This window comes from Heterocephalus glaber, unplaced genomic scaffold (genome assembly GCF_053883595.1).
Source record: "Heterocephalus glaber isolate CG9 unplaced genomic scaffold, H.glaber_assembly_v1.0 deba00000546, whole genome shotgun sequence".
Taxonomy (NCBI): Eukaryota; Metazoa; Chordata; class Mammalia; order Rodentia; family Bathyergidae; genus Heterocephalus; species Heterocephalus glaber.
In genome coordinates this window covers 39,306,840-39,320,257 of record NW_028258147.1, presented here as the reverse complement: position 1 = coordinate 39,320,257, position 13,418 = coordinate 39,306,840, and the positions used below count along the sequence as shown (strand labels likewise).

The window sequence follows — 13,418 nt, the reverse complement described above, 5'->3', positions numbered from 1 at the left end:
TACATTTTTCAATTTCATTGGTTGATATTGGGTCGTTCAGAATTTTTAGGTCTTCTTCATTCAACTTTGGTAATTCATATGTGTCTAGGAATCTGTCCATTTCTTCTGTGTTGTTCATCTTATTGGCATATAGGTTCTGGAAGTAGGAATTGATGATCATCTGGATTTCTGCTGCATCTGTTGTAATTTCACCCTTTTCATTCTTAATTGCATGGATTTGGGCCTTTTCTTTCCTTTTTCTGACAAGGTTGGCTAAGGATTTGTCAATTTTGTTGATTCTTTCAAAGAACCAACTCTTGGCTTCATTGATTTTTTTTTTTTTGTATCATTCTCTTAGTCTCCATTACATTGATTCCTTCTCTGATCTTTATTATTCCCTCCCTTGTATGAGCTCTGGGGTTGTCCTGCTCTTCTTTTTCTAGAAACTTGAGGTGCAGCATCAGTTTGTTTAATGGGGCTCATTCTGTTTTCCTGATATGCATATTCACTGCTATGAATTTCCCTCGTAAGACTGCTTTCATTGTGTCCCATAGATTCCGATATGTTGTATTGTCATTGTCATTTAATTGAAGGAACTATCTGATTTCTTCTTTAATTTCCTCTGTGAACCATTGGTTATTCAGAAGTGTGTTGTTCAATTTCCACGTGTTTATGAAATTTTTTGAGTTTCTTTTGCTATGGATCTCCAATTTCATCACACTGTGGTCTGATAATATACAGGGGATAACTTCAGTTCCTTTGCACTTACTTAAACATGTTCTGTGTGTGAGTATGTGGTCTATTTTGGAGAATGACCCATGTGCAGCTGAGAAGAACGTATATTCTGATTTTGTGGGGTGGAAGACTCTGTAAACATCTGTTAAGTTCATTTGTTCAAGAGTTCGATTGGGTTCTAGTATTTCCTTACTTATTTTTAGTCTAGTTGATCTATCTATTTGTGACAGTGGGGTGTTGAGATCCCCCACTCCAATTGTATTAGTGCATATATGACTTTTCATGTCCGTTGGTATTTGTTTTATATAGTTGGGTGCACTAGTGTTTGGTGCATAGATATTTATGATTGTCATCTCTTCCTCTTGGATTGATCCCTTTACAAGGATGTAGTGTCCTTCTTTGTCTCTCTTAATCAGTGTTCATTTGAAATCTACTTGATCTGCAAAGAGGATAGCTACTCCTGCTTTTTTTCGGGTTCCTGTCACATGGAGTATTGTTTCCCACCCTTTAACTTTCAGTCTGTGGGTTTCCTTTTGAGTTAAGTGTGTTTCTTGTATGCAGCATATTGTTGGATTTTGCTTCTTGACCCATTCTGCCAGTCTATTTCTTTTGATTGGTGAATTGAGACCATTAACGTTGATGGTTTATAACTGAAACATATTGACTTGTCATTGCCATGACTTTTTCTTTTTGTTGGGTTCTCCCCCTTTACATTTAATTTTTTGTTGTGTCAGACGCGTTCATTCTGCTTTGCTTCCTGGGGTTGTGATCCTCAATGTCTGTTCTTAGGATATTGTGTAAAATTCTTGGGAGCGCTGGTTTGATATTCACGAAGTTCCTAAGGTGGTCTTTGTCATGAAAGTATCTTATTTCTCCATCAATTTTGAAAGATAGTTTTGCAGGGTACATCAATCTGGGTTGGAGGCTGTTTTCTTTTAGGGCTTGGAATATGTCACTTCAAGATCCTCTTGCCTTGGTTTGTGTTGAGAAGTCTGCTGTGATTCTGATGGGTTTTCCTTTGTATGTGATTTGTTTCTTTTCTCTAACTGCTTCTCGAACTTTGTTCTTCTGTTGAGATTCTGGAATCTTAACAATTATATGCCTATGTGTAGATTTTTTTTGATCAAGGCTATTTGGAGTCCTATATGCCTCCCTTATCTGTATGTCAAGCTCTTTTCCCCTGCTTGGGAAGTTTTCTGCCATTATTTCTGTGAAGAGATTTTTTTCTGTCATCTGCACTCTCTCCTGTTTCTTCATTGACTCCAATCAGTCTTATGTTATTCTTCTTTGCATCATCTAGCAACTGCTGGACTGATTTCTCATGTTCCCATATAATCTTGAAGCAATTTTTCTTTTCCTGGTCACTAATTGCAATCTTATCTTCTATATTTGAAATTCTGTCCTCACATTGGCTCATTCTGCTGTGTAGACTTCCAGTGGAGTTTTTCATGTCCTGGAAATCTATTTTCATCTGTTTTATAGATTCCATTTGTTTCCTATGTTGGGATTCCATCATGTTCCTGAGTTCCTCTCTAGATTTATTAATCATGTCTTGCACTAGGGGCACAATTTCTCCTGTTATCTGAGAAATTATTTCTGATTTCATTTTTTCCAGATCCCCTTTTGTTGCCAGTTCAGTGGGTCCAGGTGGTTGAGTATCAGAGTGTTCCATCTCATTTCCCTTTGGGGTTGCTGTAGGTGATCTGGGAGTCTGATTTTGAGACTTATTTATGTGTTTTCTCATTTTGACTGGGGTGGGGGGGCTGTTAGTGCCTGCCCAGATTACCTTCTCTGAGCTGGGAGAGGTGGGACAGGGGCCGGAAGCAGCGGTAGAGATGGTGGCCCAAAAGCCCTTTCCTGTGGGCTGGGAGCAGCAGGAGGTATGGTATCTGGGAAGCCCCTTCCTCTGGTCCAGGAGCAGTGAGATGGGCCTCTGCTTCTTGGAGGTGGAGGTGGCCCACATCTACCACTTTCAAATGATGGTTTGGTGGCTTGTTCCACCTTGATGGTTTTTCCATCTAAGGACTTTCCATTCATGTCCCGAGCTGCATCCTTAACATCTGGGCTTTCAAATGTAACAAAAGCAAATCCTCTTCATTTATTGGTTTTTCGGTCTTTCATCAAGAGCACTTCAACGATTCGTCCATATTTTCCAAATACTGCTTCAAGGGCTTTCTCATTTGTTTCTGTATTAATCCCACCAATGAAGAGCTTTCCTGGGTGATCTGCTTCAACCATTTTGTTTTCCTGGTGAGTCTGCAGAAAGGTAGCGAAGGTCTCAAGTTCCTGCTAGCTCTTGGATAAGGGCTGACCATGCAGCCCTGAACAAGTGCCCAGTAGGGGCACAGAAGTGAGGAGCCTCTAGCAGTACTGCACAACGAGATAACCTAGGCCTTGATGATAAATAAAAACTTTACTGATCCTGCTTATTTTTTTCTGCGTGTAATTTGGCTATATTAATTAAAATACCTGCGAAGCGGCAGCAGTGGGCCCGACGGGGCTGTGTGGCGTCACCTGGGGTTGGCAGCCTATCCTGCTGTATTAAAGGGTATTTGAATAAAGGAAGGAATTTTCAAAGACAAAAATAAGACATGTTCATGGCACACACAGACATGTACATTTGCTCAAATGTAGGATATTCCTGTCATATTGTAAGTTTTTCAAAACATACAGCTGTAAACTTGACCTTATCCCTCATAGTGAACAACCAAATCCTCATCCATGCACTGCAGCAGTTCTGCCTGGCATTTAAGAAAACTAGTTAGCTTGTTTTCTCTTGGTACTAGGAATTGAACTCAGGACTTTGCGCTTGCCAGGCAGGTGTGGCACCACTGAGCTACATCCCCAGCCCAAGAAAACTAATTGTTATGGAGAATAATTAGATTGGAAAGTGCTGAAAGATAGGTTGTAAGAAGTTAAGGTAGGACTGAGTGATTAGGAAGAGGAATCATTTCATTAAAGCATTACCTGATTTAAATGTAAGGCAAACATGTAGTTTATAATTTTGAAAGTAAAAGGCTGCACTATAAGTAATTATAATAACTGGCATATACCAAGGCATTTGATCACCTAAAGGTTTTGTACCTGTGGATTTTTCTATCTTCAGGAAATTGTATATTATGTTTAATAATGCTTATTCAGTTATTTTTCACTATTATTGTATTTTTTCAGTAGTAATTGGTGTTAAAATTTTTGTTGTTCTAAACTGGGTTACTGTCTTTTACATCTATTTTAGTATTGACTTATTTGTAAGATTTTTATTAAAGTGAAAGGTAGTGTTATATCATATACAGCAGGTAATCAACAGTGAAGGGAGAAATAGAAATCCCAGAAGTGGAAGTTTATGCTTTGGTATCCTATATAAGATACAGAGTTCCCTAATATGGCATTGTTAAATAAATTTGGAGAAATGATGATTTTTTTCTTTAAATGGTTATGTTTTTGGACATACTGGTTTTCTTTTCCTGTATATACTGGCATGTGTCATGGTTACTTTTTAGTGGGTTTACTGCTATTGTTTACTGTGAAATTTTTTTTTTTAGCTGACATCTGAAATGTTTGAAGCTGATCTTGAGAAGGCATTATTGCTAAGTAAATTAGAATATGAAGAGCACAAAAAGGTATTTTTACTTATTTATTAATTTCCTTTTAAAAGTTTTAAGTGGTAAAAGACAAGAACTAATGTTTCTGAATTTTACATAAAAGTTATCCTTTAGGGCCAGAGACGTAGCTCAATGGTAGAGCACTTGCCTAGCATGTGCAGGGCTCTGGGTTTGATCACCAACACTGCAAAATGAAATAAAGTTTATCCTAAAAATTCATCATTGTTATAAAATATTATCAAGAACTTTTTTTTTAAATAAAACTTTTTTTTCAAAAAATAGGTAGTTGGCCAACCCCTGCTCTACCATGTTTTTTTTATTGGTACATTTTAGATATACATAATGATAACATTTATTTTAGGGAATTTGTACCTGTACATGATATAATATCTTGCTTTTTTTCCATTCCTCACCCTTCCTTTCAATCCCTCTTCCCCTCCTTATTTACAAAAGCTTTGTTTGCATTTTTTTTTCTTCTTGTCCCTTACCCCCACCCCCTTCTCCTTTTTATTTGAACATTTTCTTCCCATTTCCCAATATCTGTTATGCTGGGAGTGATGGCACATGCCTATAATCCCAGCACTTGGAAGGCTGAGGCAAGACGATTGCTAGCTACCTAGTGAGTTCAAGGCCAGCCTGAAGTACATAGTGAAACCCTGTCTGAAAAAAAACCTAATCAGCGACTCTTTATGTCAAGAACTTTTTGTAATAGCATTCCTCTTCAAGTTTTGAGAAAACAGAAACATGTAGACTAAGATTTGTCTGATGATTTAGAATTTTTTTTTTGTACCGGGGATCAAACTCGGGACCTTGCGCTTGCCAGGCAGGTGGTGGAACCACTGAGCTAAATCCCCAGCCCCCTGATGAGTTAGAATGTTTATAGAGTTTCTTCACCAAAGATGAAGGAAAGAGGAATGAAATTCACAACAGATGGTTTATTTTACTTATTTTTTATTTATTTATATTGTTTTTTGCTTTTCTGAGACGTGGTCTGCTGCTGGCCGTAACAGTATTATAGCTCTCTTGGAGAGGTTGTTGTTAACTTGGGAAAACACTTCCCTAGGTGACCCTGAATGAGCAGGGAGCCCTGATGTACTCTTTTCAAAGCAAAGTCTTTCAAAAGTGTTATGTTTTTACATCACCAGGGTTGGGGTCTGGCCATATCCTGAGATGCTCCCAAGGTGTCTTTCCCATAGTCCTCATGAGGAGTACTTGGCTTCTTTTTTTGCTGGGGGGGGGGTTACTGGGGATTGAACTTGAGACTTAGTGCTTTGGAGGCAGGCACCAGAACCACTGAGCTAAATCCCTGGCTTCTTTTTGATGCTAATCTTCTTAGCAACTATGCTCTCCTTTGCCCTAAGTTTGCAGGTGCTTCCTTTCTGGCAAAACTGCAAACTGTTAAGATCATTCAGCTCTGCTGTTTGCTTCTGATTTCTCACTGTAGATGTGGCTAAAAGCAGCCAGCCATACCTATGCCACAATCTGAATGTTGGGCTACCTTGAAATTTCTTCTGTTGGATCAATTAGTCTGACATCTTTAAATTCAGCCTTGTAAGGACAAAATATAGACACATTCATTGCAAGGATGAATGAAGCATCCATGGCCCCTAGTTCAGTTTTCAGTAGAATTTTCATTCCCAACTGAAACCTGATGAGTCTAACCTTTACTATTCACATTTCTATGAGCATTCTAGTATTCTGAGCTCTGACTAGAATCTCTCTTCTTGCTCTGCTTACAGCATTCTAGGGCTCCTCTACCTTGCATCTCCAAACCTTTCCAAATTCTTGCAAAGCAATTCCAAAGGCTTCTAAACCACATGGTCAAGTACAGTTCCAGTGACAACCCCACCCCTGGAACCAGTTTTCTATATTAGTCGTTTTCCTTTTGCTGGGACAAAATACCTGACATCCACAACTTAAAGGAAGAGGGGTTTATTTAACTTATGGTTTCAGAGGATTTCAGCCCATGGTTGGTTGGCTCCAAGACTGGAAGAGCATGGCAGAGAAAAACTTGTTTACCTTCTTGCAGTTAGGAAGCAGAGAAAAAGGAGGAGCCAGGTACAAGAATAAACTCCTCCAGGCCTCATCTCCTAACAGTACATTCAGCCACAAAATCATGAATGGGTTAATCTACTGATGAGTAAAGTCCCCTCATTATCCAGTCACTTTCTAGAGTCCCCTTCTGAATACATGAGACTTTTGGGGGACATTTTAGATTTAAAGCATAATGCTCTTTGTAAGTGCAACTTTAAAAAACATACTACCCATTGGTGAGTTGGTTTTATAGTTCATAAATGAAACTTGATTATTGTTGGTAATTCTTTTCAGGAGTATGAAAATACTGAAAATGCTTCAACTCATTCAAAGGTTATGCATAAAAAAGATAAAAGAAAGAATCATCAAGGAAGAGATAAACCTCTCACAGTATCACTAAAAGATTTCCAATCTGAAGGTAATATATATACAATGTCTGTTACGGTAGAAGACCATTTAAAATAGTTAAGTATCTTTCTAATTTTAAAAAAAATTTAAAAATTGTTTTGTGATGTTATATTATTTAGAATGTAAAATGTAAGCCTTGGTCTTAGTCCAGCTACTGCTATAATAGAATACTTGAGATTGGATAATTTACAACAAACAAATTCATTGGGTTACAGTTCTGGAGGCAGGGAAATTCATGTCAGGGTATCATCTAATGAAGAACTTGTTTCATTGTCACATGGAGGAAGGCAAAAGGGCAAAAGAGTAATAAGAGGTTAAATTCACTTTTTTATTATAGCATGCATCGCCCCTCTTGATACTGTTCCAATGACAATTAAATTTCAACTTCAGTATTGGAAATGACAGATGTCTAAACCATAGCAGTCTATTTACAGATAAACTTGTAGTTGAAAAACTTTAAATCAGTCATTAAAATCCTATAAAACTTAGCAAGAACTTTTTCTAACACTTACCAAAAATAAAAATTGACATTTTTAGTTTCTGAGTGCTCTTAAAACATATTGTCCAGGGCCAGGGATTTAGCTCAGTGGTGCTGCCACCTGCCTCACAAGCGCAAGGTCCCAAGTTCAATCCCCAGTACCAGAAAACAAACAAACAAAAAAACATATTGTCCATATATAAATTGATTTGATTTGCACTAAGCCAAGGATAGTATCCTCAGATTTCAGTAATTACTAGTTTACTTTTTCAGGTTATACAAAACTATAATACAAATTTAAGAATGAGAATTACTATCAAAGAACTGTTTATAATATCATTTGTATTCATTATGAAACAGTGAAGATAGAAGAAATTCACCATCCATTAACCTTCTGAAGACAGATCCCAAGGCAGACTTATTTTTAGTATAGGAAATGGTAAAAACCCTTAACTTGTGCTATGTAGCATGGCAGCATCATTCATGTGTGGCAATTTAACTATATATCTATTAAAAAATACAGTTTCTTAGTTACATTAGCCACATTTTAGGTGCTCAGTAGCCACATGTAACTAATTGCTTTCATATTATTCCAGCCTTAGAAAATTACCGTCATCACAGAAGATTTTATTGAACAGCTCTGTGTGTGTACCACTCAGAATAGTTGCTGACTATATGCTAGTTATTTGTTCACTGACAGATTTATTTGATTCAAAAGAAATTAGACTAAATACTTTTGGCATTGTTCCCTGAATATAAATATACCATATCAATAGTTTAAAAAAGTGGGCCGGGGATTTAGCTCAATGGTTTTGCTTCCTGCTGCGAAAGCACAAGAACCTGAGTTTGATCCCCGGTACCCGCCCCCCCCCCAAGAAAAGTTTAAAAAAGTAAAAATGAAAAAATCTACTGTACTTAGAGGGAAGCCTTTCTATGAAATTAAGAATAAATTTCGAGAATTATATTGCATTTCTTTGAGGATAACAAAAGTTCTCCATATAGTCTGCCTCTGAGTAAGTTGCTTTGACTTGGCATGAAAGAACATACATGTATGTTAAAATGAACTCTCCAAGTTAAGTAAGAAAGTTTTCATATAGGAATATGTCATGAGCTTGGATCAGTGGTGCATGACTATAATCCCAGCTACTCAATAGGTAGAGTATTTTTACTAAAAAATACACATTTGAGGAGAATCAAGTTTGGGGCTAACTTGGGCAACTTAGTGAGAATGTGACTCAAAATAAAAAAATGTGCTGAGGGTGTATGTAGTTTAGTAGTAGGGTATCCCTGGGTTCAATCTCCAGTCCCTCCTTCCCCAATACATACACATGTCATCAGCTTACTCATCACTGGGACAAAATATCCCATATACACAATTTAATGGAGGAGAGGTTTCTTTTCATTTACAGTTTCAGAGCAGTTAGTCCATGGGAAGTTGGTTCCAAGGCAGAAACAGCATGGTAAAAAGGCCATTGTAGGGCCGGGGATTTAGCTCATTGGTTTCGCTGGCTGCTGGGCAAGTGCAAGGACTCGAGTTTGATCCCCAGTACCAAAAAAAAAAGGCCATGGTAAGGCTGCTCATACTTTGGTGGCCAGGAAGCAGAGAGAGAGAGGAGAGGAGAGGAGCTGGGGACAAGAATATACTCTTCCAGGTCACACCTGCAGTTGAGCTCCTTCCTTTGACCAGGCCCCACCTTCTACAGCACATTCAGCTATGGATGAGTATAACACAGATGAGTATAACACTCCCACGATCCATTCACCTTTCAAACATGAGACTTTTGGGAGACTTTTAAAATCTAAACCATAACATTCCACTCTTGACCCTCAAAAGGCTCATGTCCCTCTCTTGCAAAATGCATTAGTCATCTCTAAGAATTATCAAAGTCTTAGCAATTCCAGCATTGCTGAACAGTCTTAAGTTCAAAGTCTGCTGTGAGACTCCAGGCAAAATCTGAGCTGTGAACACCTGCATAAATCAACAGGAAAGTTAAGTACCTCCAACATACAGTGGTACAGGGTAACCATTCTCATTCCAGAAGGATGTAGGATGTAGGAAGTGTAGGAATAGGGAGATGTAAAGGAATTGTGCCAAAGCAAGATTGAAATCCAGAAGGGCAAACATTAAATGCTATGTATTACATCTAGCATCTGGGGAAGGTTGAAAGGAGATGTGAGTTCTAAAGGGCTTGGGAGGCTCCACCCCTATAGCATTTCTAGTTGCAGCCCACATGGCCTCACTCTTGGGCCAGCTCTGCTCACTGCCTGCAGCTTTCCCCAGCAAATGATTGACATTCCTGGCATCTGCAACTTCTTAGGGTCTTCCCTACACCTTCAGCTTCACTGTCACACCATCATGCATTACCCTATCAGGGTGACCTGACAGGGACTGTGACCCTGTCACTCTTTTTTGTGTGGCCTTCAGGGCCTTTCTTGAAATCTGGGTTGGAGCTTCTGTGTCCTCATAACTCTTGCATTCTGCATTCCTGGAAAACCAGGTGGGTGATACCAAGGTCTACTGCCTTAGGTAGTAGCCCTGTAACCGCACACAAACCTTGGACTATGGCTACAGCAGCCTTTCAGTTCTGGGATGGCTGAGCACAGTGAAATGAATCCTGGGAGCCAGTTCCATAGGAGGCCCTTCATGAGTAGGTCCCATGGACTCTCTTGTCAAATGAAAGGGTTACAATTTTGTACTCTTGAGCCCACAGTGGGTAGGACTGGCTGATTTTTGAAATGCCCTCAAGGCATCTTACTGTTCTGATGCAAAGTACTTGCTCCTTTTTATGCTTATCTTCAGCAATAATGTTCTACTTTGTCCTAACTTTGCAGGTACTATCCTTTTGACAAAGCTGCAAATGCTCAAAGTCATTCAGCTCCGCTATTTTCTCCTGATTTCTCACTGTAGATCCAGCTAAAAGCAGCCAGCAGTACCTATGCCACAACCTCAATGTTGGGCGGCTGATGGTACATGCATGACTGTCCCATTGGGCAGCATGGGATCATCATGCAGGTACCACTGGTGGGTCAAGCTGGTGGTAATGTGTTACGTTCAATCTTGCACACATTCTTAGAACATGGACAAAAGGTAGACAAATTCTTTGCCAGAATAAGACATGCATAGCCGCTAGTCCAGTTTCCAGTAGTCTTCATTCCTTCATGAAACCTCATGAGCTTGGCCTTTAACTGTCCACATTCCTATCAGCATTCTAGACTTCTGAACTCTGATCAGTATCACACATCAAGTACCTCTCACAATATTTTAGGTCTTCTCCATTTTGCATCTCTAAACTTTTCTAAACTTCTGCAAACTGAAATGCAAAGGTACAGTTCTAGCAACAGACTCACTCCTGGTAACAATTTTCTGTCTTAGTTTTCCTGTCACTGGGACAAAATACCCAACACCCAAACTTAGAGGAAAGAAGGTTTATTTTGGCTACGGTTTGATAACATTCTGTCCATGGTTGACTGGCATTAAGGCAGAAATGGTGTGGCAGATGGCCATGGCAGAGGAAGGCTGCTTATACTACGGTGACAAGAAAGCAGAAAGAGAAGAGCCAGGGAAAAAATACACCCTTCAAGGTCAAGCCCATAGTGACCTACCTCCTCTGACCAGGCCTCACCTCCTCATAGCATATTTATAGTTGTGAACTCATCAGTGTATTAATACCATGATCACCTTCCAAACTTGTAAGACTTTGAGGGGACAGTTTAGTTCTAAACCATAACACACACACATATCTCACTAAACAGAACAATGAAAAGAATTTTTTAATAAAACATAGTTTTCCATGTTTGATTTTTTTCATGTAGGATGTAAATTTATTAGCTGCATTGTGAAAAACTTCAGTAATGATGTTAAAGGGAAGGTTGTTTTTACAAATAATAATTACTAGTTTTGATTCTTCCTCAGATTCTGACATCACATTTTGTGTTAAGTAGACCATCACAGAGGAATAACTGCATCCTATCAGAATTTGGCATTTTGTTGTGAACCTTTTTATTTGGTATTTACATACTATTCTGATCAATGAATGTATTAGAAAACTGGATCATCTTTTTTAGATTCTTAGTCTTTAGAATGCTATTCTATGAAGTTATTCTTATTCTTTGAGATTAGAAAATTTCTGGTGTATACAAGAAGCATTGTTAAGTGGTATGTTATGATCAGTTCCAGTTTAAAATAATACAGGCCTTCTGTACTTAAGATTCAACCTTGCATCTGTGTAGATTCCTTTGTCTTGCTTTCTTTATTCTGTTCTCATTCTTTTCTAGAAATGCCATGTTGTTGCTAAGTCAATGCTTTACTTAATGTAAATATATTTATTTATGGGTTCATTTTTGTATTATATAAATATACATCAATACTGTCAAATCACTGTAATGTGTTTGTTTGTTTGTTTGTTTTTTGGTACCGGGGATCGAACTCAGGACCTGGCGCTTGAGAGGCAGGCAGCAGAACCACTGAGCTAAATCCCCGGCCCAATGTGTTTTAAAAATAAATAGCTAATAATTTTAAAGACTACAAATTAGTTATATTTTTTGTTTCATTCAACAGTAACAGTAATCTGAAATTTTTGCAGAATACTCTGATTTCATTTTGCACATATTTGTGTTTCTCATTTGTTCCTTCTGCCCCAAATTGTGAAACCAAATAACTATATTATATGGAACCTATGTGCTCAAACTGAATAGTACCCCTTGATACAGATGTCATTGCTAGGCAATGTAGGGACCACTTGCTCACTAGTCCCCAAGCTCAATTTTAACATCTTACGCTTAGAAAAGTAAATCAGATGTGAGTCCTAGAAAACCTTTAAAGACTTCTTAACTCTTACTATAATTTTTTAAATACTTTGGTATTTTTACGTGATAAAATATTTTTGTATGTAATTCCCTTCAATAAAGTCTCACTTTTTTTCATTTACAGATCACATTAGTAAAAAGACTGAGGTAAGTTTTATTGTAACCATCTTGTGTTCTAGAAAAAGCTTATGATTTTAAGAATGATACTTTTAATGTTAAGTATGTTTTTTGTAACCTATATCCATTAAACCCATGTCTGTCTTGATTGAACCCTTAATATTTCTGGCATTTTAAAGATGTAAAATATAATACAATAAAAATACAGTTATTTGCATGAAATATATGATTTGGCTTTACTGTTATTGTTTGTGTGTGAGCCAAAAATTTATATGTGTATGCCAAGCTTAAAATTCAAGGGAAAAATGATTTAATCTCCAAGTCTGTATTTTTACTTATTAAAAACACCTTAAAAAGCATGTCTCAGTATTTTGGGAATCATAAAAATTATGAGGTGAATTGTGATTCTATAAATAGACCTGTGGGTAAGAGTAGCTTATATATGTCTCTTACCTTTCATCATTAGAGGATAGTACAGCTTACACACCTCCCTGTGTTATGGGTCCTTTTTTCTTTTTTTTTTTAAGGCTCTACTGCTGCCTCCATAAACCCTTTAAAATCGAGAGATGATACGATTTTAAAATATCCAGTACCACTGAGGAAGATTCTAATATTACAGATTCTTTAAGAAATGACTTTAAAGTTTCATTATTTTCTTATATATGTTTTCTTGTCAGTGATTCTATTAATTTTTCATAGATGTTCCTTGATTTTGCTTGAGAATATTCTGAATATAGTTTCTAACAATATTTTTAGTTTCAGACATTTGTTTGCCAGGTTGGGAAATGAAATTCATCTCTTAAGAAAACTAAATAAGTCTCACTATGTTAATAAATTTGGTCTTTATGCATATCAACACAAAAGTATTGTTAAAACTGATACGAGAAATTCTTCTAAAGGTATTTACAAACTACTGTAACTAATTTTTAGATTGAAATTTTTTATTTTCTTACAGTTTTTTTTATTAGTACATGTTTGCAGTACCTAATGATTCCATTCATTATGAAGAGTTGGTACATGTATATAACACATCTTTTTTTTTTTTTTTTTTTTTTTTTTTGGTACTGGCTATCAAACTCAGGACCTTGTGCTTGTGAGGCAGGTGCTGGAACCACTGAGCTAAATCCCCAGCCCCCTCTATATAACACATCCCTCCCCTCCCTTCCCTCCTAGGTGCATTTTTTGTCTCCCTCTTAGCCCCCTCCCTCCATCTCTTTTTTCCTCTATTTTTTATTTTGCTCTTTATTTATATTTTGAGT

The 13,418-nt window shown here is 37.5% G+C and overlaps 1 protein-coding gene across 8 annotated transcripts in view; it reads left to right on the top strand.

The window, feature by feature from the left end:
* Positions 1-13,418, top strand: part of LOC101714814 (G kinase-anchoring protein 1) — a 62,529-nt gene that overhangs the window by 15,602 nt on the left and 33,509 nt on the right. For all 8 annotated transcript variants that reach the window (XM_087204761.1, XM_013078714.3, XM_013078715.3 and 5 more), the window contains exons 6-8: positions 4,257-4,334; positions 6,645-6,768; positions 12,167-12,189. In XM_087204761.1, coding sequence (XP_087060887.1) covers positions 4,257-4,334; positions 6,645-6,768; positions 12,167-12,189 — 225 coding nt within the window. The remainder of the gene's footprint in view (positions 1-4,256; positions 4,335-6,644; positions 6,769-12,166; positions 12,190-13,418) is intronic.